Source organism: Coenobita brevimanus, chromosome 108, assembly GCF_032717465.1.
Source record: "Coenobita brevimanus isolate Jiangsu-jjx chromosome 108, ASM3271746v2, whole genome shotgun sequence".
NCBI lineage: Eukaryota > Metazoa > Arthropoda > Malacostraca > Decapoda > Coenobitidae > Coenobita > Coenobita brevimanus.
The window spans coordinates 16,946,359-16,970,890 of NC_137061.1; the positions used below are offsets into that span (position 1 = coordinate 16,946,359).

The window sequence follows — 24,532 nt, forward strand, 5'->3', positions numbered from 1 at the left end:
AGAGCAAGTTGAGACAGAGAGGCGGAAAAGGTTTCACCTCGCAGGAGAGTCTCTTGAGAGTGTGGAGAAATTTTGATATTTGAAGGACATAATATATGTGCTGGAGGTAGGGCTGGAACAAGCTCTGTGGCTTGAGTAAGGAGTGGTTGGCAGTAGTTAAGAAACTACTGCCTCTCGTGACATTGAGAGGGCTCTCCCTTCGTGCTAAGGAGTACTTACATGCAACACATTTTCGTGATGTAATGCTGTAGGGAAGTGAGGCCTGGATAGTAAAAAAGAGGGTATTCGTAGGCTTGACCGTAGAGATGATAATGCTTAGCTGGATGTGTAGTGTCCTTAAATGACAGGCCTGGAGGTTAAGGATCGTCAATGAAGAGTCAAGAGGATGGATGGGACTTCAGTGTACGAGCATTAGTGCTGCAATGAAAGAAGGGGCAGACTGAGATTATTTGGGCATAGAAAGAGGATGGAGGATGACACCTGGGTGTGGAGGGCAAGAGGTGTGAACGTTGTGGGTAGGGATGCTAGAGGCAGACCGAAAAAGACCTAGGACGAAGTCACAGGGTGTGACCAAGTGGATAAGGGACTGAACAGAGGGTCGCTAGAGACTGGGCAGCGTGGAGAGCAGCCATTAGGCAACCAAGGCCGAAGCACGCATGCATGGTAAAGCCTTCATAAATGAACTGAAACACTGAAACATATGGGCTGAACTTTAACCTTTCCCTCTGGCCTTCACCTTTGACTTTTTGTTTTCAAAATCTAAGCTGTTTATCCTTACCCTTCCCTAAACTCGTCCACCAAGTTTGGTCTAAACGGAGCAAAACTGTTTATACTGATCTTGCATGTGACCTTCACCTTCGACATATTGTCCTCAACAACAATGGGTTAACCTCTTGACTAACCATTTACCATCCCACCAAGGCCAGTTAAAATTTGGTCTTACACACACACACACACACACACACACACACACACACACACACACACACACACACACACACACACGGGACATAAAACTACCCTGCCGTCCTTTCATCCCTCACGTTTGTAATATTAATAACAATACGGAATACAGTATTGGATTGACATGAAGGATGATCCAGTTGTGGGTTGTTTATTAATACCCTTATAGTCTCTGTATCATGATGTATATTGGCCAGTCAAAGCAACAGTTCAAAATCCGATGATAAGGCTTGAATTAATGGCTGGTGACTACACGAGGATCGGTAATGCAGACATTCAGGTATTGATAATTCCAAATCTTCCTGAAGAACACGATACACAGCAGTTGCCTTAACCCATGCAGTATGATTATGACTTTCGTAGATCCTTCATCTTACCTCTAGACGATTTTTTTCTCACTTAAGACAGACTTTCATCAGTGGTGGGGATAATGAAGGCTCTATTTTTTTTTTTTTTTTTTTTACGCAAGGAAGAAGGAACCAAAGGCCAGGAGCCAGCAAACTGTTCCCGCCAAGAAAATAAAACAAAACAAGATAACAGAGAGCCAAATTCCAGATCCGTACAATTTCGAGATGCCTGGACACACTGGCACCTCCATGTGGAATAATATCTTCTAAGCTGAGCGAAATCGTCTGATGGAAGCAATAATAAAGCAAAAAGGGCGCCATCGTTGTGAAAGGAATAAATCTTTGTCTTTAATTCTACTCCTTCGTGAACAGTAACATGGGGGAAACAAGCTTTGTCCAGGTGTCTGACCGGTCCACCAACCGAACCTTGGATCCTCCAGTTGTGCGACGGAGAAACCAGTGCACCACCAGTTATCGATATCGGGGTTGTGTGGCGTCAGGGCAAGCGAGCAAGGACGTGTCAAAAATCCACACACAAAATTACGAACTACAGCTGCTCGTAACAATGATTCGTTTGCACAGTGACAAGGAGGCTGTAGAATTGTCCCATCTCCCTATTTCTTCTTCCATAAACAAATATTAGTTACGGAAGATTCTCAGAGCCATTTATGTATTTATATAATTATTTACTGACTTACTTGTTTAGTTGGTCAAGAAGGAAGAACAAGGAGGGCAAACTGCAGACGCTTCCCATGCCTTTTGTCCTTCTTACAGTTCAAAAGCCGAGTCACAGGAGAGAACCGACAGTAAGTTTGTATATCAAGATCGTCATTTTGGGGGAACCAGGTGGTCCATTGGTTAGCACGCCCACCTAGGAACCGAAAGAACCAGAGTTTGATTCTTGAACTGGACAGACTTGAGCAACGTTGTACCCCCTCCCCCTTGTCACTGTTCACCAGGCATTACAGTTGGAGACCTGAATATAAAATCGATAATGGGGGAATATTGTTTTTTTTGCTTAATAACAACTAACCATCTGTCTTAATGACCCTTGTATAGTTAATAGGCATTTATCTAAGTCATCTTCTTGTCTTCTTACCACAAACTTCAGTAGCCCTTTAAGTAAGAACACACGTATATACAGTGGCCATGTCGTCGCCAGAAATTTGTGTTCAGTTCAGGGGAGATTTTTACGCACTGGGGAGGTCAGATATTGTTTTCATTAGCTCCGTCCTTATAAAAGATCTTCATTAAGCTTAGTTAACTAGTCTGGTGGTGACCTGGATAAAACAAAGCAAAAACGATCATCAAACTGAAAGAAGTAACGTGTCCAATACTAAAGCACATTTTAAACTTATTCAGCAATCTCCAAATCATCTTTCTAGGCATAACAGAGACTTTTCCAGTTGAAGGAGTCACTTGTACTATTGCGGTCAGGAGTTCTTAGCCACCCTCGTCCAGCCAACCCGTGCATGTGGCAGAGTCGCATTCACGAGCACAGAAGTTGCCTTCGATGCACTTCTGTCGAAAAATATCCCTTCAGCTTTGGGCTTGTACTAATGGATAAAGCAATAGTAATATTTACACTGAAGGTTTGACTCTGATATCACGAATATATCATACTGATTATTTAATAACTTGTTTCTCGTATAGAGCCAAGCAAGTGATAAATATGTATATTTGGTTCCACTCCATGACGTCCTGTAGGTTTGAACCAGCGAACACAGAGTGAACAAGTTCGAAACATTCATTTGTTAACAGAAGAGAGAGAGAGAGAGAGAGAGAGAGAGAGAGAGAGAGAGAGAGAGAGAGAGAGAGAGAGAGAGAGAGAGAGAGAGAGAGAGTGAATAGTGGGTGCCTGTGAATTTTAGAGGAATGAGGTGGAGAAAGGTGTTCAACACAGTTAAACAGGGATTTTTCCTTTCGTTTCGGTTGGCTTTCTATGCCTAAATGACTAAATGAAGGTAAATTATGAAATATAATAACTGGATGACGAAGTGGTAATAGGGTCTGGCTAATGGTTGTTTGGTGCAAGGTGTGCAGTGGTAAGCCTAATTCCAGGCAACGGTCGCTGTTAAAAGTTGGATATTTTAGGTCCCACTTATTTTAAATATTCCATGTATGTTTACAGTACGTGTGTGCCCCTATGGACCTATTTTCACCCCATGAATATTATTAGCAATGGACATTTTCACCACTCCGAGCACAATCCTCCATGGATCTATTTTCCTAAATGACTTTTTTTTTTTTTTTTTCAAAGACGCCTACTTTTTTACGTAATTTATTTTCCCACGAACTAATTTTCCCCATTGATGTATTTTCTCCCCATGGACCAATTTTTCCGTCGACCTTGAATCTGTCCATGGATACAGGTTTCCTGCATGGTCGTATACCCATGGATGTATTTTTCATAAATGAACCTATTTTCCCCATAAACCTGTTATCCGACGTGGTTATATCACCCACTGATGCGTGCAGTTGAAACACAGACCTCTTGACCAACAGACGTATTGCACAATGGACCTGTTGTAACCCACTGGATATATATATACCTACTTCAGCATAATTCCAGAATAATATCCCCTGTGGACCGATTTTCTGGACACTAAACTCTTCCCAACTCGGACATTAACTCATATCACCTAGTCCCAGTGGCCTGTTTTCCCACAGTCCGTCCATCCACCTACACACCCACCCATCAACGCATATACCCCACAACCTTACTCAATACAGAATGTCTCAAAATTAGGACGACACAAACCCCTCTCTTGCCTTGTCCTACTAGTAGCCCCACCACCCACCCCACTTAATGTACGAACCCCACTCCACCCCACTTAACCAGCCCAACAACCCTTTCCCCTCCCTCTCGCCCACCCACTCCACCTAATCCGCCTGTGAAACAACCAGCCTACGGTAACCAATCCACCCACCCAGTCACCAACCTACCAATCCGCATATCATGCTCCACAAGTCAGATGACTCAGTTCAACACAAACACACACACACACACGGCATCGTCGGATGTGGACGTCTGTACCGGCGCTCCATACAAGCTCAACACGGCCAGAGGCATTACCTAAATAATTATCTTTGAATGAGTCAAGCTCTGTACCAGGTTAGACTAAATGATTTTTCATTATTAAAAGGAAAAGAAATAAGTTTAAATAAGACTGGTTGAAACAACAAAGAACCACGATGCGTTGAGTCAGCTGGGTTTGTTTATACTACAGAAAGACCGGGAAAGCGTGCACACTGTAAGTACATACTCTGTTCATTTAGTATTACAAAATGGATACATACTTCAGTAAAACAAATTTGGAAAAGAAAAGGGATAAAAGTAAAAAGCAAAATGACGATTTCTACCAAGAACTAGTTGAAGTGGAGACTCACAATAGACTGGTTGAACGTGTACAGAATCTAGAAATGGCTTTCAAAAATGAAATTGATGAAATAAAGAAGTAAATGCACTTGCAAAAGGAAGAGATAGAAAAACTGGGAAAGGAGGCCAATAAGAAAGACACAACCATCAGTGAACTAACAGTGGAATTGAATACCCTTAGGAAGAAAGTGAGTGAAATGGGAAGTACAGTATTTAATCACGAGAGTGTTATGGAAGAGTTAAAAAATGACACAGAGACAATTAGACAAGCAAGCAGTCTTATGGACCAGAGCAGTGATATTGAGGAGAAGATAACACAGGTGAATGAAGCTGTGCAAAGCTACAAAAATGATGTAGAAATCACGTATGCTGAAATGGTGAAAGTAAAGAAAGACTTAGAAACAAGGGTGGAGGAAAAAAACATTAAAAAGGAAGTGAAAAGAATAATCCAAAACAATCCAAAGTTAGTCAGAGATTCAGTAGGAATAAATAAATCAATAGTAATCACTGGTATAGAAGAGGAAGAAATTAAAAACAAAATCACTAGAGACAAAAAGGAGATGGCAAATGTAATGAACTTACTGAAAGAAGTATCAGAGGAAATCTGTAGTAAAGACATAGAGGAACACAAAAGGTTAGGGAAATACGAGAAAAGCAAGACAAGACCTCTAAATGTGACTTTCCAGAGTGTAAACACTGTGGAAGAGATACTAAAAAATGCAAAGAATCTTATGGAAAAAGAGGAGTTCAAAAATGTATGGATAAAAAGATGTCTAACACAAGAGGAACTGGAATTACTGAAAGAGAAAAGGGAGGAAGCAAAAACAAAAAATGAGGGAAGATCAGAAGAGGACAAGAAGAAATTTTTTTACAAAGTAATAGGATTGCAGGTACGAAAGTGGTACACAAACAGGATGGAAGAAAAAGGAGGAAGTTAGTAGAACCATGTCATGACAAGTATATAAACAAAATGATAAAGTTGATGTACTCAAATGTGGATGGAATGGTATCTAAATTACTAGAGATGAATGATTATGTCAGAGAAAATGAACCACAAATAATATGCCTAACTGAGACAAAATTAACACCAAGGATATCCAATGACATACTAAACTTAAAGGAATACAATATATGGAGAAGAGACAGAAATTTAAAAAAGGAGGAGGAATTATAATATTAACTAAGAAAAATCTAAAAGTCAAGGAAATAAACCTAGATATACCATCACAAGTAGAACTGATTGCAGTAGAGATCGACACATCTGAAGGTAAAGTAATTGTAGCCAATTTGTATATGCCACCCAAATCAAACACATGGGAAAGAGACGAATATGAGGACCTAGCAGAGAGTACAATTCAGAGTATAAGATCCTTGCTACATAAAATGGAAGAGAAATCGGAAAGAATTATACTAACTGGGGATTTCAATACAAATATAAATTGGAATACTCTAGATATAAATAGCCAAGAAAGCTGCTGGGACCAAAAGCTCCTGGATCTCGTACAAGAGTTTTTCTTAACGCAACATGTGAGGGAAACCACTAGAAAAAGAGGACTTGATGTACCTTCAGTGCTAGATCTAATATTTACTAGGCAAGAAAATGACATTGACAGTTTAATATATCACCCTCCACTCGGCAAAAGCGATCATGCAGTACTAAATTATAACTTCAGGATAGCATATGACATAGTAAACAGCACTGACAGTTACAAAAAGAGACTAAACTATAAAAAGGGAAATTATCAAGACCTAAAGAAGTATTTCTTAGAAGTTGATTGGGAAAATGAGCTTAGAGGACAAGATTTAAATGCTGTATATAAAAAATTTTGTGAATTTTATGAAATAGGAGTCCAGAATTACATCCCACAGCACAAAGAAGCAGATAAGAAAATACAGAAATGGTTCAATACAGAATGTAAAAAATCTAAAGAAAGAAGAGATTTGTTGTGGAATAGATACAGAAGACACAATAGTGAAAGGGCATATAATAATTACAAACAGGCAAGAAACGACTATACAAGAATAAGGAGGGAAGCCCAAAAACAGTTTGAGGAGGATATAATAAATAAAAGTAGTGATCAACCAAAGCTGTTTTACAGCTATATCAGAAGCAAAACCAAAGTAAAAGATATAATACAATCCATCACGGACGAGGGAATCACTTATACACAAGAGAAAGATATTTGTGAAGCACTAAATAAGAATTTCCAATTAGTTTTTACAGAAGAAAAAAATTTTGAGAGAGACTATGTGGAACACGCATGTCCACACATACTACCAGATATACAAATAGCAGAAAAAGTAATACAAGAGGAGTTAAGTAGATTAGACAGAGGAAAAGCAAGTGGTCCTGATGAAATTTCATGTTGGGTGTTACGAGAATGTGCAAATGAGTTAAGTAAACCATTATTTTTAATTTTCAAGAAATCTTTGAGTCAAGGGAAACTACCTGATATTTGGAAAAAAGCAAATATAGTCCCCTTATTCAAGAAAGGAAATAGACAAAATCCTCTCAACTACCGACCAGTATCACTGACTAGTGTTGTAAGCAAGGTATTAGAAAAACTTATAAGAAAAGCTTGGGTAAATCATCTAGAAAAACACAGTATGATAACAGAAAGACAGTTTGGTTTCAGAAAAGGAAAATCATGTGTTACTAATCTGTTGAGCTACTATGACAGAGTAACAAACACAATACAGGAAAGGGAAGGATGGGTGGACAGTATCTATTTAGATTTCAAGAAAGCTTTGACACAGTACCACACCAAAGACTTTTATGGAAGCTGTACCATCAAGGAGGAATTCGAGGCAAACTGTTTTGTTGGATGCAAGACTTTCTCATAAAAAGAGAAATGAGGACAGTACTAAGAGGAAACTACTCATCATGGAAAGAAGTGACTAGTGGAGTACCACAGGGTTCGGTGCTGGCACCAATCATGTTTTTAGTGTACATAAATGATATAAACAGTAACACTGGAAATGAGAGCTATCTGAATATGTTTGCAGATGATGCAAAAATACAAAGGAGAATTACTAGCACAGACTCTTGTAGGGAGCTACAAGAAGAATTAAATAAACTTCATGAATGGAGTAGTACATGGCAAATGGAATTCAATGTGGACAAGTGTCATGTAATCAAGCTTGGTAAAAGTGGAAAAAGACCTGATTGGGATTATAAGTTAGGAAATAAAACCCTATACACATCAGAAAGAGAGAAAGACCTAGGTGTGATTATCAATAACAGACTATCTCCGGCTGACCACATCAGCGAGAAGGTACGGAACATGTATACACTGCTTGCAAATATGAGAATAGCATTCACATACATAAATGAAGACATGCTAAAAAGGATAATAACATCATTCATTAGACCAACCCTGGAATATGCATCAGTAGTCTGGAGTCCTCATCTCAAAAAGCATATAGACAAGATTGAAAAAGTTCAAAGGGCCGCTACAAGATGGATACCAAGCTTAAGGGACCTAAGCTATGAAGAAAGACTAAATAAACTGAATCTACCAACACTACAGGAGAGAAGGAAAAGAGGTGACATGATAATGCTATATAAGTGCATATCAGGAAAGGAGAAAATAGACATAAATGATTACTTAACATATGGAGAAGCATCAGCAAGAGGACACTGCAAAAAACTGCATAAGGAGAGGTGATAAAGACGTAAGGAAATTCAGTTTCCCAAACAGAGCAATTGATCAATGGAATGCACTATCGAATGAAATAGTGTGTGCCAAAACAATTCACAAATTTAAGGATATGTACGATAAATATGGTCTAAGACACGGGACAATACGAGCTTGACTCATTCCTGTAAAGATACAATTAGGTAAGAACAATTAGGTAAGAACACACACACACAGGCGGGGTGGATTTCCTTACACGAAAGATGAGTCTCACCGCTTAACTCAGTCTGTCGGTAGAAAATAGTACCGGGTACTCTTTACAGGGAGTTTGCCAGGCCGTAGATAAGGGGCTTCATTCCGGCTACATACACATGATTTTATGCGATATGAGTAAATAAGGTGCTCGAGCTAAACAGGGAATCTTTCCTTTGGCTGATGAAGGAGTTTAATCCCACGATAACGTCTCGTCGGACATAATGAAAGATGGGTTTTATTCTGGGTAACGCCAGTAGACTTTGTCAAATGATTTGGCAGGCCGCGTAACTTCTGTTAAATGCCTTATGTTCGCATTTTTTTCTCTCTCTGGTGGTTGGCACCTGGAGATTTTTGGCAAACTCATGAGTATTTTTCTCATTAACTGGATATCTCTCTCTGGACAGAGAGGCAAATTACTTTCTTAAGCACAGTTTTTTGTTAAACCAACAGCATTTATCTCTTAATTCATTACTTCAACGAAAGCAATCCTAAAAAAATTTATCACAAAGCAATGAAAGTTCTAGTGACTGATGGAAGAAATAATCACACTGCGGCCTGTTTTCAATGGATCACAGAAATCCAGGGTTTCTCACCCCTTGCATTTCCCTGCGCCAGTCTGCCTCCACCTCATTATTCCAAAATTCACAGGCGCCCACCATACACGCTCTCTCTCTCTCTCTCTCTCTCTCTCTCTCTCTCTCTCTCTCTCTCTCTCTCATGTTAACGAATGAATGCTTCGAACTTGTTCACTCTGTGTTCGCTGGTTCAAACCTATAGGACGTGTTGGAGTGGAACCAAATATATATATTTGTCACTTGTTTGGCTCTGTACGAGAAACAAGTTATTAAATAATCATTATGATATATTCGTGATATCAGAGTCAAACCTTCAAAGTAAATAGTACTATTGCTTTATCCATTAGTACAAGCCCAAAGCTGAAGGGATATTTTTCGACAGAAATGCATCGAATGCGACGCTGCCACATTCACGGGTTGGCTGGACGAGGGTGGCTAAGAACTCCTGGCCACAATAGTACATTCAGTTAACTTCCACAGGGTGTTCTGATCTTAATAAATTCGTGTGGCAGCAGCAAGATTACAACATTCGATCCAGTGACGCCTTTGAAAGCCTGTCTTTTTCTATCTTCAGAGGATATTATGCACACGAGGGGAAACCTTTGGAACAGGGGGTTTGGCTATAACATTAATCAACCCCTCCACTACTACAGATCCATCCACATTTGAACAAAACTTCTTGCAAAGGGAAGAAAATCCGTCCTCGGGCAGAAAGGATTAATGACAATCGGGAAAGAGCCTTCAGAGAATGTACGAGCATAATTGGTTTATGGGTTGAAACCTTGACCTTGCTCCTTGACCTTGACCATTCACCATTCCTTGCCTGACCTACAACAATTCCACCAGATTTAGTCTAAATCAAATCAAAGTGTTTGACTTGACTTTGTTCTGCGTTCTTGACCTTTGGCCTATTATTCTCAAGAACAGTAGGTCAATCCCTCGGCTGACTCTCGGCCCATCCGCCAAGTTTGGTCTAAATCAGATCCAAACAGTTTGAGCCATAGTGTTGACTCACACACACGCGACGCGGAGAGCGAGACAATCCACCTGCCATAATGCCACATATATGGATGTAAAAGTTGGGGTTAAAATACTGATACGGGTAGAATAAATAAATAAATAATAATAATAATGAAAGAAAAATATATAAGTGGCAAATGAGAAATACTGATAACTGTAGAAGAAGGTGTAGAAATAGACCACAGGGCAGTGTTGGTGGGAAGAGACTTATCTATCTTTTCTATCTATCTGTTGCCAGACGCCTCAATCCCGTTCGGGGTGGCCACAAACAAATCGCCTCCACGTCGCCGTGTCCCCCGCCATTTCACTGCCGTGCTCCCAACTCACACCCCCCTCTCTTATATACCTCTCCACCCCATCCCTACATCTCATCCTCGGCCTCCCCCTCCCTCTCCCTCCTCCACCTCATTCACATACACTCTCTTCGTCAGTCTTTCACCCTCCATCCTCTCCACATACCCATAAAAAATGATCAGAGGTAAACAATGAAAGAAAAGGCACGAAAAAACACATGCACAACAAAGAAAAACAAATACAAAATATTACTGACGTGCTAGGGATTTTGACTGAACCAAAGTTATATACAAGCCCGTTTATTAATACTGAGAGCTCCAAGGACGAGCCCCAGTGTCTTGATAAATGATGATAGGATACGGCTGGCTTTTCTGTATCGTTGCTGGTTACACGTTGTTAAGTAGGATGCAGTCTCATCACATTTAATAACTATAGGTGTTCCATTAACGACTAGTTCGTTACCTGGACCTGGAAACACTTTAGGGACCTGAATGTAAATCAGTTGGTTGCGTGTCTTATTCTAGGGTAATGTTTGGGTGCTTTCCTTCTCAGTCACACTTGTATGTGTTTGTAATTGTCACTTGCTCACAAAATACTGCTCTCGCATGTTGGGTTATATCCCGACACTTGTTTCTTCAACTGAAAATCACTCCATCACCAATTAATCCTTCCTCTGTCCTCCTCTTCCTTTCCGACTTTATGATAAGCCCTACAACATTTTGGGTGCTTTCCTTCTCAGTCAGTCCATTAACGTAAGTCAGGGAATTTATAGCCCGCGTAAACCTTCGCCCAGCCAGTTTTAATAACACATCCGATAATAATGATGCTGCAAGAACATGCTGGGACAAGCTTACCCAACATCTAATAAAACAATAGTAACCTGGTCTCCTGTCCATTTTGCATTACATAATGCCTCATTTGTTATTGTAACTGTCGCGTGAGTACCTCTCCCTCCTCTAGGACCATGTTGCCTTGTATTTATTTGGTCTTTAATTATGTCAGTCTTGTATATATGATATTTTCCAACACATTGCCTATTATATCAAGTAGCGAGATGGGACCGTAATTTAATATATTTATGTGATAGATCTTTGCCTGTTTTATGAACTAATATAATTGTAGTAGTTTTAAGTCGTTCAGGTTAGTAACCTGCTGGTACTGTAGCATTAAATATATTTTTTTAATTCAAGGAAGAAGGAACCAAAGGCCAGGAGCTCGCAAACCGTTCCTTAAAAAAAAAAAAAGTACAAAAGACAGCTAAATTCAAGACCCGTTCATTTCGAGATTCCTGGACACAATGCGTCTGAAAGACTAGAGATCATAGGAAGTAGGAAATACAGACAGAGGGAGACAGTTCCAGAATTGATCTGTTGCATAAATGAAGGACTGGAAGTAACGGTTATCTCTTGGATTAGAGAGTTGGACAGAAAAGGGATGAGAATTTGTTGCTAGACGGGTGCTACGCGCCCGTCGTAGAGGTGGAGGAATGCACGCAGACAGTTCAGAGGAGCAGTGACCACCGAAGTAGCGATAGAAAAGAGATAAAGATGCAACAGTGCGGCGGAGAGACAGAGGTTGAAGGGAGCCAGTAAGAGGAGGAGGGTTAATGAGACGAAAAGCCTTTGACTCCACCCTGTTGAGAAGAGCTTTATGTGGGGAGCCTCCCCACACGTGAGAGTTGTACTCTACACAGGGGCGAATAAAACCCGTGTATAAAGTCAACAACTGTGCAGGGGTAAGGAAAGTACAGAGTCGGTTTACCACACTTAATCTCTTGGAAGCAGATTTTACAAGAGATGTAATATGATCTTTCCAAGATAAGTCCCGAGTGACTGAAACCCCACGCATGCTCAAGGATGATGCAGGATTAAGCTGGATATTATTAGACATCAGTGGGCACTCCTGTGGAAGATTGTGTTGAGTCTTTGATGCATTAAAAACAACAAGATTATTTTTACCCCAGTCAGAGATATGAGCCAAGTCAGACATTAGGTGTGCCATAGCCTCATCCCTTGTTTGTTGAAGTAACTGCTGAGATGGACGTTGCGAGAACCGAGTGGAAAGGTGAAGGGTGGAATCATCAGCATACGAGTGGATAGGGTTAGATGTACAGCTTAGAAGGTCATTGATGAATAAAAGGAAGAGAGTTGGTGATAGGACAGAGCCCTGAGGACCACCACTGTTGATAGATCTAGGAGAAGAACGGTGGCCGTCTACAACAGCGGTAGATGAAGACACAGATAGAAGGATAGAAACCGTAAGAGGGCAGTTTGGAAATTAAAGATTTATGCCAGACTCGATCGAAAGCCTTTGAGATGTCACTTTCGCCAAAGTCCCGAAAGGAGGATGACCAGGAGTCTGAACTGTAGGTGAGAATATCGCCCGTGGAGAGTCCCTGACGGAACCCATACTGACGATCAGAAAGAAGGTTGTGATAGGAAAGATGCTTTATGTTCAGCGGTGCCTTTAAGATGTTGGATGGTAAACTGATTAGCATGTTTCTAGTTATGTTATAAAATCTGGGTGCGTTTTCTTTGTAACTCCTTAATAACAGACAATTCTCTCCTGAATTCTACCAATCTCTCTGTCACGAGAGAACTGATAATAAGTTTGTATATTTAAACCACCAATGGATCTTTGGTTAGTATGTCCAGTGAGGAGGTGAAAGAAACGGAGTATGATTCTAAAACTGGTCAGAGTCTTCGGCGTTTTAATTCCTCCATGTGCCTGTTCACCAAGCATTACAGTTGAGGGTTTGTATCTGCCACCGAGATTGGCGGGTCGTGCTGTCAGGGAAGATTGTGATTTAGTAATTGCTGTTTATCTGCCTTAACGACGCTTGTGGAGTCGGTAGGTGTTTATCTAATCCTTCTTCTTATCATGAATTTCATTAAGCCGTTCACTTCAAACACACCTTTTGAGGATGTTCGTGTTATCTTCAGACGGTTTTATTCAGCCCAGGAGAAATTACGAACTGGAAAATTTTGATGTTGCCTTCACTAACTCCACCACAACAAGAGATCCTCATTTGCTGAGTACAATAGCCCGGTGGTGGCCAGATGAAAAAAAAAATAATAATAATAATAAAAATCATTGGCATGAGAGGGGCATCATGTCAAGGTTATTCTTATTATCCTCAGATGATTTTACTCTGCTAAGGAGAGACCTTTAAATATGGAGGATTGAGTTATAGTTTCCATTAGTCTCTCCACTACTAGGGTGTTCTAAACTCCTCTGATAGGAGCAAGATTAATGTTTAACAGTGGTAGCTGAGTGGTCACCGTTGCTGACTGCGAAATTGCTAGTCTGATAGCGTCATGGTTCGCATCCTGGTGCGGGCAGGGCATCACTAGACTCAGGTTAAATCTTGTATTAATAAAAACTTCTAGAAGTACTCTTAAAATTACTACTAAAAGTGGTTGTAGCTGAGAGTAGCTTCTAAAAGTTCCTCCTAGGAGGACTCGTAGTAGTAATTTCGCTCCTTCCATAAAGTGTTACCAACACAAGGAATCTCTGCTTAATATATTTAAAAAATTACCATTGCAAAGCCTTAGAGTATCAGTAAGTAGTTTAAAAATGAATAAAACTAGTTTTTATATGTAGAAACAACATCTATTTGATCATATATTATGATTCTTTACGAATGTCGATAACATGGATAAAATGTAAACACATCGTTTGGTCAGCTGATCGTGCCTGCTACCATCGGGGCATCGTGTGCACATGGCACAGTGACCGTCAACAATGGCACAATTTCAAGATTCCACGGCTGCAGATAAGTTCAGGAGAAAGAGAAACTGGACGGAGGGAGTGTACGAGGGACCTTCACAAACCTCTTAATGTGTGATGCAGTTAGAGCAGTGTTTCCGTTATCACATTGCTCACTGATGGCTGTGATGGTCCAAAGTCATCACAATTACACTGCTGCATTTTTCCAGTTGCAAGGTACCTAAGTATTATTGTATCAACACTTTCATCTCGGATGTGAGAGGATGGTTTCGATGTGTGGGCCTTTCCAGTACATTTCTTACTAAATCAGTAATAAACAGAATGCCCTCACGATCGAAACGGTACCTTCTTACACGTTCTTGATCATCATATTCTATGAATGCATCCTTCCGAGCTCGAAAATTTCTGCGTGGTGGGTGGCGTCGGTCAGCCATGGTCTATGTTGTCTTGTCTCTTGACGTTTTAGGGATGCAGCTACTGTGTTTAGTGTCACTAAAAATCTTACTAACTCCTTAGAAGTTCTTGTGAAGGACTTTTATTTTTTAGCGATTTTACGAGTAAACTTAGGAGTTGAAAGTAACTTTTAGGAGTACTTCTAGAAGTTAGGAGCCAAATTTCACTTTGAGAGGAACTTTTTACTCCTAGGAGTTTTTATTAATACGGGCACAGAGTAACACTGAGGGGAGGTAACTGTGGTAACCTGGATGATGCAGTGGCCTTGTATCCCTGAATATTGGGTGAAAAAATCGCCACAGGCCTAAGTTACGAAGATTAGCACCGCGGCTAAACGCCCGATGGCGTCTGCCCCCGCCTTTACCTTTAGTCTTAAAAAAGTGCAAAGCCCGCCAGCTGTAATTGGTCTTGGAACTGAACCACTGATCTTGCTCTTTGACCTTGACCTTTGACTTGTCAAAATCGAATCGCTTCATCCATGTCTGATCCTCAACAGTTTCACCAGGTTTAGTGTAAATCGGATCAAAGAGGTCAAACATGGCCAACTCTGTGAATTTAATTGGACTTTCATTTGTTTTTTCCTCAAAACCGGTAGGCCAGTCCAGGGCTGACTCACAACATTCTCTTCAAATCTGATCAAACTATGATCCAAAATGTTTCAACTGTAATGCTCTCTCTCTCTCTCTCTCTCTCTCTCATACACACACACATACAGAGAGAGAGAGAGAGAATGTACCTGCTGTACCTCATGCACACTTGGGTCACTGCCGACATTAGCAATAAAACAGGAATACTGGCCAAATGGAGAACACACACACACACACACACACACACACACACACACACACACACACACACACACACCGATAAGTGGATCGACATTTGATCTTATCCTGTGACCTTTGCCTTTCACTGATTTTTCGCAGAATTCAGTGCATTCATCCTCACTCTACCCGTAGCCCTTTCACCAAGTTTATTCTAGGTCAGGTCAGCAGTCTTTAAGTTGGCCTTACGAAATAATCTTAATAGTTGACTTTGCCCTGTGACCATATCCTTTGACTGATTATTCTCAAAGTCAGATTCCTTTGCTCTTGCTTAACCCTGAACCATTCCACCCGGTTTGGTATAAACAGGAGAAAACTCTTTAAGTTGACCTTGCCATGCCACCTTCCACTTGGCCTGTTGTTTTCAAATGCCTACCTTAGCCCCTTGACTGACCCTCAACTCTTCCAGCAAGTTTGCTCAAGAGCAGAATCAAAACTGTTTCAGTGATTTAGCTCACACAGACTCACGCAAGTCAAATTTTGACTTTCATCACTGACTTTGAAGTTTGATTGATTATTTTCAAAACTCAGTTCTTTCATCCTTTCCTTACCTTTAATATCTCTTTCACCATGTTTATCTATATCAACTCAGCGGTTTAGTTGACTGTGCCGTGTGTCCTTCACTTTTGACCTATTCACGCAGACCCTTGCTGAACCTCAACTCTCACGAAATTGGTGAAAATCACACAAAAATTGCTCGAATTTCACAGCTAACACACGCCAGCATGCAGCGTGCCGACCAAAATATAACACCCGCTCACTTGGTGCTCGCGGGTGTGAAAAAAAAAAAGAAAAGAAAAGAAAAAAAGTGCCCAATTCGAAATGATGGTAGGTTTCAGAAACAAGCTTATAAAATGATTACAGAAGCGTTTTGTTGGTGAGAAAAAAAGCACCTTAAGTAGAACAGCTTCCAAACACACGAGTTTGTGACCAGGAAAACCATGCCAGAGTTGTATGAGCTGGTAAGTCAGACAGCTTTTTCTTTAACCCTCTCATAATCGGAGCAGCCCTGGTATTTTATTCAACTAACACCAGGCCATTTTATTCAGCTGAGAGTGAGACGCATGGGAACCTGAGATTTTTCATTCCTTTTCCTTTAGTCATGTCATGGTCGGGACAACTCTAGACTCATATTCCAGCTACTGACAGACGACTTGACTGAGCTACGTTAGTCCTAGAGTTAATCAGGAGAGCAGAGGGAAATGTAGTTGGTGCAATGAATGTCTTGATATAAAACAGAGGACTGGGTGTGGAGGCTGCAAGAGGATGGCATGAAAGTGTGTTAGTACCCACATTAACGTATCAGTGTCAGACTTTGTAATGGTATGAATGCACGAAGTAGAAAGTAAAGGCAGTGGAAGTGGGACTATGCATGACAGAATGAGAAAGTAATAGTAGTGGATCTGGGACTATTGGGGAATGTGTGTGGAATGCATAGAAAGAAGGGGATGAGATATAACGCGATTCGCTAAAGATGTGGAGTAAGGAGCCTGTTGATAATAATGTAGAGGAGCGAGCTTAAATAGTATAGTCGCATGAAGAGAAGTTGTTGTTGTTGTTGTTGTTGTCGCACCAGGCTCATCTGAAAAGTGAACCCAGTGATTGTAGGCTTAAGTTGTCACAGCCCAGTCCACCATCCTCCTTCCAGGGGATGGGGAGTTAGTTGAGGGGCTTGTGTATAACCGTGTAGTTGATACGTAGTTATATCAGTGCCACCACATGAAGGCGTCGCTCTCCAGAACCAAGAAATGAGAAGAATAGGGTCTATGTGAGTGAGTTCGGAGGTGTTTGGAAATATGGTAAGCCACGAAGAAGCTGGATAGATAAGATAAATGTGTGAGAAAACAAGGTATGAAGGTCAGTGAAGGTAGAGTTTACAGGGATTTTGCTGGATGAAGTATTTACGGAGGAGTACAGTCGGCTTCGGGGACCATGTTACCCTTTGCCATCCCGCTCTCACTCATGTGACAGCGGCGTACTAGTCGTGTGGGTGGGAGGCAGACAGCAGAGATTTTTCGTATTAAGTATTGTGATACAGTACATCGACATATTAACATGCAGTCGAATGACCCACCGGGGATATAATATAATGTGGAATCTCTGTAAGGTGATGTGCTGTTACCCACAGTAAGGGAGGGGAGAGGGGGGAGGGAGGCAGGTCAGGAGAACGGGAATGCCGAAGTGAGAATGAAGCGGCAAAACAACTTGTGAACTGCAGGGTTACGAACACCTCACAGTTTACGATTACTAAGGCCTTGTGAGTTTTTAGGGCCTGGATGTCCCCATAACCTCCTACTCTTCTCCCCCTAGAGGCATGTAAGACAATGACGGAAGGGAGCTAGGACAGTATCACTATTACCCATTATAACCCAGTGGAAACGTGGGACAGCTTCATTCCCCTTCCCTTCCTCCCTTCGTCTCCCATTCACGGTGCTTCGATGCTTCACCACCTCCTCCTTTCACCTTCCCATTCTCCTGACACTCCCCCTCCCTTTTCTCCCTTCCTTTACCACACCCCCTCCATCATCCTACCTCTTTCACCTCGCCACCATTTTCTTTATCAGAGGTAGCATTATAAGTAACACCACATACCCTCATACAGAGTCCCTATTATATCCTCTATTTCATTCAATCGTATCTTAATATGTCGATTTGCTGTATCACACTATACGATAAATCTCTGCTGTCTGCCTCCTACCCACACAAGTATATAGTGCGCCGTTGCCACATGAGCCAGAGCGGGGTGGCAGGGGGTAACACGACTCCTGGAGCAGACTGTACATGGTAAGGGTTTGACACACCTCTCATTTAACTCCATTGTCAAGAGAATTACTCTGTCTGGCAGAGGTGTGTGTGTGTGTGTGTGTGTGTGTGTGTGTGTGTGTGTGTGTGAAAATCTCGAAGATACATGAACAGCTTGAGCAGATTTCTACGCTTGTGAGATGGCGCCACGATTGCTAGGGCTTGAATGACGTGTGAATGCTCTTCATGGCTCTCCTACTTTCGTATTTTCATTGTTTCTGTTCGTACCTACCAAAACCTTGGGCGGGAAAAGAGGTCGAGATGATGATGATGATATGATGGCACAACCACGACGGCGTCCTTTTCACTCTAGTCATGCAGTCTACAGATGAAATTATCCAAGGTTTACATATGGTCTTTATTACCCCTTCACCTGGATGGATGTAGCCTTCGTTAACTCCTTCACTTAAATGCCCTATTAATGTAAATAAAACTGGTCAGTAGCAGCAGGATAAACTGAAAATTGTATCCATAGGCTGGAAGGGTTAAATCAGAACTTCTGTTCCTTTTTTTTCCTCCGTCACTCCCCTGTAAGTCAGACAATTTGTGTGGTCTGTGTATCTGTGTATATGCTGGAAGTCAGATATTGTTATCCCCTTCTGGTCTAATCAAGGTTAAAGTACAAGTGAATACAAATGACGTCTCTCGGCTAAAAGGATCATCATCATCATCATCATCATCATCATCATCAGGAGCAGCAGCAGCAGCAGCCATTCCTTTTCTTCCCCATCAGGATCGTGAGGGTCCCGGGCTAGGGTATTCGGTCCCAACACTGAAGGTCAAGGTGACCAAGCTCACTCGACCCTGAGAGGCGCCACGTGAGCAATAAACCTCAACCATTTCTCAAGCGGAAACCATTACAGGCTTCATCCAGCTGGAGCACTGTAACCCACCAGACCACCAGTCGTCATTTGGTTATATGGTTGCCGCTCAGAGTAGCAAATGGTTTCCTGGGTTACATGAAACCCATTGGTTGTCACTCAGTGTACAGTAAAGTCACCTGTAGACAGCACAACAACGAGTAAGTCGATGATGGGCGCCCCTCCTGCTACAATAATAATCTATCTATCTATATACTTAGGCTGCTTCCCCCAAAGAAAAGGAGGTGGCCGAGACAGGACAACACACTCCCAATTTACTCATCCACGCACACGCATTTGTTCGTATCTTAGACCCAGTGGGAGAAGGGACAGATCCTCATCGCATCACACTGCACGAGGGTCAACTGCACGGTGCAATCAGCGACATCCGCAGCAGGACCAGACAGCAGAGCTGGTTTACCCCTGCCACATCATAATGGACCCATCCCCTTACCCGCACCTGACTTGATCCAAAGCTGATCAGACCAAATGCGGGAGAACATTCCCTCAGGGCCGCGTCACCATTAATTCATTCACAATTTCTTTCCAATCATTCCTATCACGCACAGCCACTCTTCCTTGCTCATCAGACATCCCTCTTGCATCTAACACTCTCTTCACACTGTCCATCCATCCTATTCGTGGTCTTCCTCTCAGCCTTACACCTGTCACATCCGATTCAGTTCTTTTTCACCAGTCGCACTTCATCTGTTTTTCCCATGTGCCCAAACCATCGCAACACTCTCTGCTCAACTCGATCAGCCATCTCCCGCATAACTCCAGTTCTCCTTAGCACTTCATCATTTCTCACTCGATCCATACGCGACACTCCACACATACTCCTCACACATCTCATCTGCATTACATTCAAACTTTCCACTCCACACATACTCCTCAGAGATCTCATCTCCAGTACATTCAAACTCTTCCTTTCTGCTACACCCATATTCCATGTTTCAGCCCCATATAACGCAGTCGGTAGCATTACACCCTCATACAGCCTTCTTTTTATCCATTCTAAGCGAACGGCATCTAAACACTTTTTTCATTCCTCCCAGCACCTTTCCTACTTCATTTATTTTAACTTCACTTCTACATCTATTCTTCCATCCACAGCAACGTGTGACCCTAAATACTTAAAACACTACCTCCTCAAGCAACTCACCATTCAAAACTAAATTCATCCTCCTACCAACTGCCAACCTTGTACACTTCATCACTATACTCTCATTCTCATTTGCTCCCAATTTCCTCCTTGCACACACTCTTTGAAACTCCTTTACCAACTGTCTCAATCTCTCCTCCGAATCCGCCACCAGTGCAGTATCATATGCAACAGCAGCTGATTCAGATTCCACCCTCTACCATCAGCATTCACCGGACTCAAATCTTCACCTAACAGTCTTGCATTTACCTCCCTTACAACACCATTCATATAATAATTAAATAACCAGGGTGACATCACACATCCCCGCCACAGCCCCACTCTCACAGGAAACCAATCACTCACAGTATTTCCTACTCTTACACATGCTTTGCTAGTTACATAAAAACTTTTCACTTCTTTTAACAGCCTACCATCAGGTCCATACAATCTCAAAACAGTCCATAAAGCCTCCCTATCAATTCTACCATACACTTCCTCTAAATCCATGATTGCCCAAAACACATCTTTACCTTTCGCTAAATACTTTTCACACACCTGTCTCACAGCAGACACCTGATCCACGCATTCCCTTCCTCTCCTAAAGCCACACCGCTCATCACCAGTCACTCCCTCCGTACCCTTTCTCTCTTAATTAACACTCTGCCATACACCTTACCTACAACACTCAACAGACTTATACCCCTAAAGCTAGTACATTCATTCTTATCACCCTTACCTTTATACAGTGGAACCATACAAGCACTTGTCCAGTCAATCGGCACCATACCACTCAGAAAACACACATTCAGCAGCCTTACTAACCACTCATTAATAGTCGCTCCACCACCTTTCAGGCATTCCACATCACACCCATCCATACCTACAGCTTTCCCTGTTTTCATCTTCTTTACTGCCTCCTGCACTTCCTCCATCGTGATCAAAGAATCATTCAGCTCTCCCAACACATTTATTCCTTCCACCCTTCCATCCGCCACAATCTCAGCCTCTCTTTCCTCCTCTACATTTAACAATCTTTCAAAATACTCTGCCCATCTCATCCTTACTGCATCCATCTCACTTAACATCCTTCCATCCTCTGCTTTTAATTGCTCTTCCTTCCCAAACTCTCCCTTTCTCACCCTTTTCACCTCCTTCCAAAACATTTTCTTAGTCTGTTGAATATTCTCATTTAACTGCCTACCCCACCTCTCGTATGCTACCACTGTAGCATCACGCACAGCCTTTCTCGCCATATTCCTCTTTTCCTTATACCTATCATATGACACCTCATCCGTACTCTCCAGCCACACCTCATAAGCACCACAATAATAATAATAATAACAATAATAATAATAATAATAACAATAATAATAATAATAATAATAATAATGATAATATTATTATTATTATTATTATTAACCCGTACCATCTCGGTTTTTTCGGGTCCCCCACCCTCTGAAAACCCGATTAATTTTCGAATTATTTTTTGTTTTGCCCAAACATTCCCTTTTGGTGAGAAACTAATAAATATCACCAAGAAAGTTGCTCCCGTCGCCCCTAAGTGCTCCTAAGGTGGGTCCTCCTTCACCTCAGCCAGGTGTTCTGTGGCCAGGCTAGTCTGCTCCGTTTTCTACAGTGGGAAGGAGGAGGGTAACTAATCAAAACCAACCTTAATACATATATTTACATTTATTTGCTACAAAAGTACATATACAGCAACACTATTGTGGTATATATATAAAAAAAAAATGGGTGAAAATAACGTAGGTTCATAATGGTACTACCCATAAACCGCTGATTTCTGGCACACTTGACTAGCTGATGCTGTTGTTTCCACTAACATTCACTAGACTCTAGAGGAAGGTCTCACTCGTCTGTCTGCCATGAGTCACCAGCAAAATCTGAAAAATGTGCGTGCAATGTGCCTTGCAATTGCGAATTGTATGGTGTACAACGGCGGGACCACGGCAGCTACCATGTACTGTCGTACAACATACGATGTCGGGAGGGTACGGGTTAATATTATTATTATTATTTACTAGAACTCTGTAACTGTCCTTCAGACAGTCACTAGTCTCCACCTACTGTTTCATACAATGACCTTGGCCCCATTCGGGAGATTTGGAATTTTTTTCTCTCAGCAATAGGCCATACCGGGACACATAACCTGGGCCACTCAGATTCCTTGCACAGATCGTGTTGAAATTTCCAGTAGACATGACCAAGTTATCTTGTTCACATCATCATACTGATATGACTCATTCTGACATGCCCTTTCACTGTGCATAAAGGATCTGGAATTTTTTTTCTATCAGCAATGGCCCATGGCAGGACACATAAACTCGGCCCTTCAGATTCCTTGCACAGTCACCATTTCTCCTGGAGAATCGTTTTGAAACTCTGAGGCGGGAATAATAATACCAGCGAAAACAATAGTCTCCACCTATGGAATAGGTGGAGACTAATAGTAGTAATAACTGATAATAATATTTTTACGAACAAGGAGGAACACTCAGAGTGCAACACTCACGCCCACGAACTGGTCTAATGGCCAGATATTTGACTTTGTCCTGTGATCTTCAGCTTTGACCGAATTCTCTCGAAATCTAATTACTTCATGACTGCCTGACCCTGAACTCTTCCACCACTTTTGGTCTAAATCACATCAAAAATTCTAAGTGACTCTCGTCCTGTGGCCTGGAATTCTGACTTTTCCTTTTTATCTTGACCTTTAACTGACTGTTCTTGAATCGAATGTCTTCATCTTGCCATACTTTAAACCCTTCCTTAAAATCTGTGAAGTCAAATGAAACTATTAAGCTGACCCAGCCACTTGGCCTTGTTCTTTAACTAATTTTTCTCTAAGGCAGTCAGTCAACTCCTTCGCTGATCCTGAAGCCTTCCATCAAGTTTGTGCCACATCAGATCAAACCTGTTTCTAGTTATTTTGTTCATACAGACACACTGGTTGAAATTTGACCTTGTTGTGTGACCTTGATCTTTGACTGATCATTCTCAGACTCAAACACTTTTTTTTAATTACTCTCAGCTCTTGCACCAAGTTTGGTCTAAATAGGTTAAAGACTGTTTAAGTTGATCTTACTAGGTTAAATTTTGACCTAGCCATGCTATCTTGACCTTTGATATATTTCGAAAACAATAGGTCAACCTCTTGACTGTTCCTCTACCATTATGTTAAATTTGGCTAAAGTCAGATTAAAACTGTACGGGTTATCACTCACACACGCACGAGCAAGCATGGCCGCATTCAGCAAGAAATAGGTGTATAAAGATAACACAATGAATATATCAGTATGCAGTAATGACCACCAACTGTACATTTACCCTAACGGTATATAATAAATGTGTGCCACAGGTAAACAACTACCATCCAGCGGTGGTGTGGTCTGATGGGGCTGATGATGTAGCAGATTGGTACTGGAACTCCACCGTGTTCCTGGCGTGGCTGTTCAACGAGTCCCCCGTCAAGGACACAGTGGTGGTTAATGACAGGTGGGGCCTTGGCACAAGCTGTCATCATGGGTCCTTCTACACCTGTAAAGATCGCTATAATCCAGGTGAGACTAACTAGGGTGAACAATGGGTAATCTTAAGGAATTTCTGCATCTGTATAAACACTTATGCTGATGCAACGATTGATGATGGTCAGTAGTAGGTGTGATCAATAATGGATAACCATAATCCCTTCTACGTATGTATAGACCAATATACAGTAAAAGTTCTTTCATCCGGAATACAGTAGTCCATGGACCTTCCAGATTATCAGAGTTTCCAGACTATCAGACAGGTACCTGAAAATGTTCAAAACACCCCAAAAAATAACATCCGGGACCTCCTGAATGTCGGCATGGGTGCGGAATTGGATTGTTCGGTGCACCACTTTCAGCTATTTTTCTATATTTTTCATTTTTTCCCGATTGCTAAAAATGACCCTGGGCTGAAAATTCCAAACCATCGGGTTTTTCAAACCATCGGATGCCGGATTATCGGAAGTTCAGTGTAATCTGAGTGCAAATGACAGATGTTGGTGCATGATGGGGGTGACACTATAGTCATGGATCCTTCCACGCCTGTAAGGACTGCTGTAATCCAGGTGAGAATGATAACTGATGGATAATTATAAATGGTATCAATTGTAGGTGTAGATCTGTTATAGATGGTGATCAATGATAGATGAGAACCTGACATTATATGTTGCCATTGCTCTTTCTTCACCTGTACAAAA

The 24,532-nt window shown here is 41.5% G+C and overlaps 1 protein-coding gene across 1 annotated transcript in view; it reads left to right on the top strand.

The window, feature by feature from the left end:
• Positions 1 to 1,686: 1,686 nt before the first annotated feature.
• The window catches only part of LOC145417030 (alpha-L-fucosidase-like), a 33,511-nt gene continuing 10,665 nt past the window's right edge, over positions 1,687 to 24,532 (top strand). The window contains exons 1-3 of the mRNA XM_080285870.1: positions 1,687 to 1,869; positions 16,380 to 16,439; positions 23,663 to 23,864. Of these exons, the coding sequence (XP_080141996.1) occupies positions 1,687 to 1,869; positions 16,380 to 16,439; positions 23,663 to 23,864 (445 nt within the window). The remainder of the gene's footprint in view (positions 1,870 to 16,379; positions 16,440 to 23,662; positions 23,865 to 24,532) is intronic.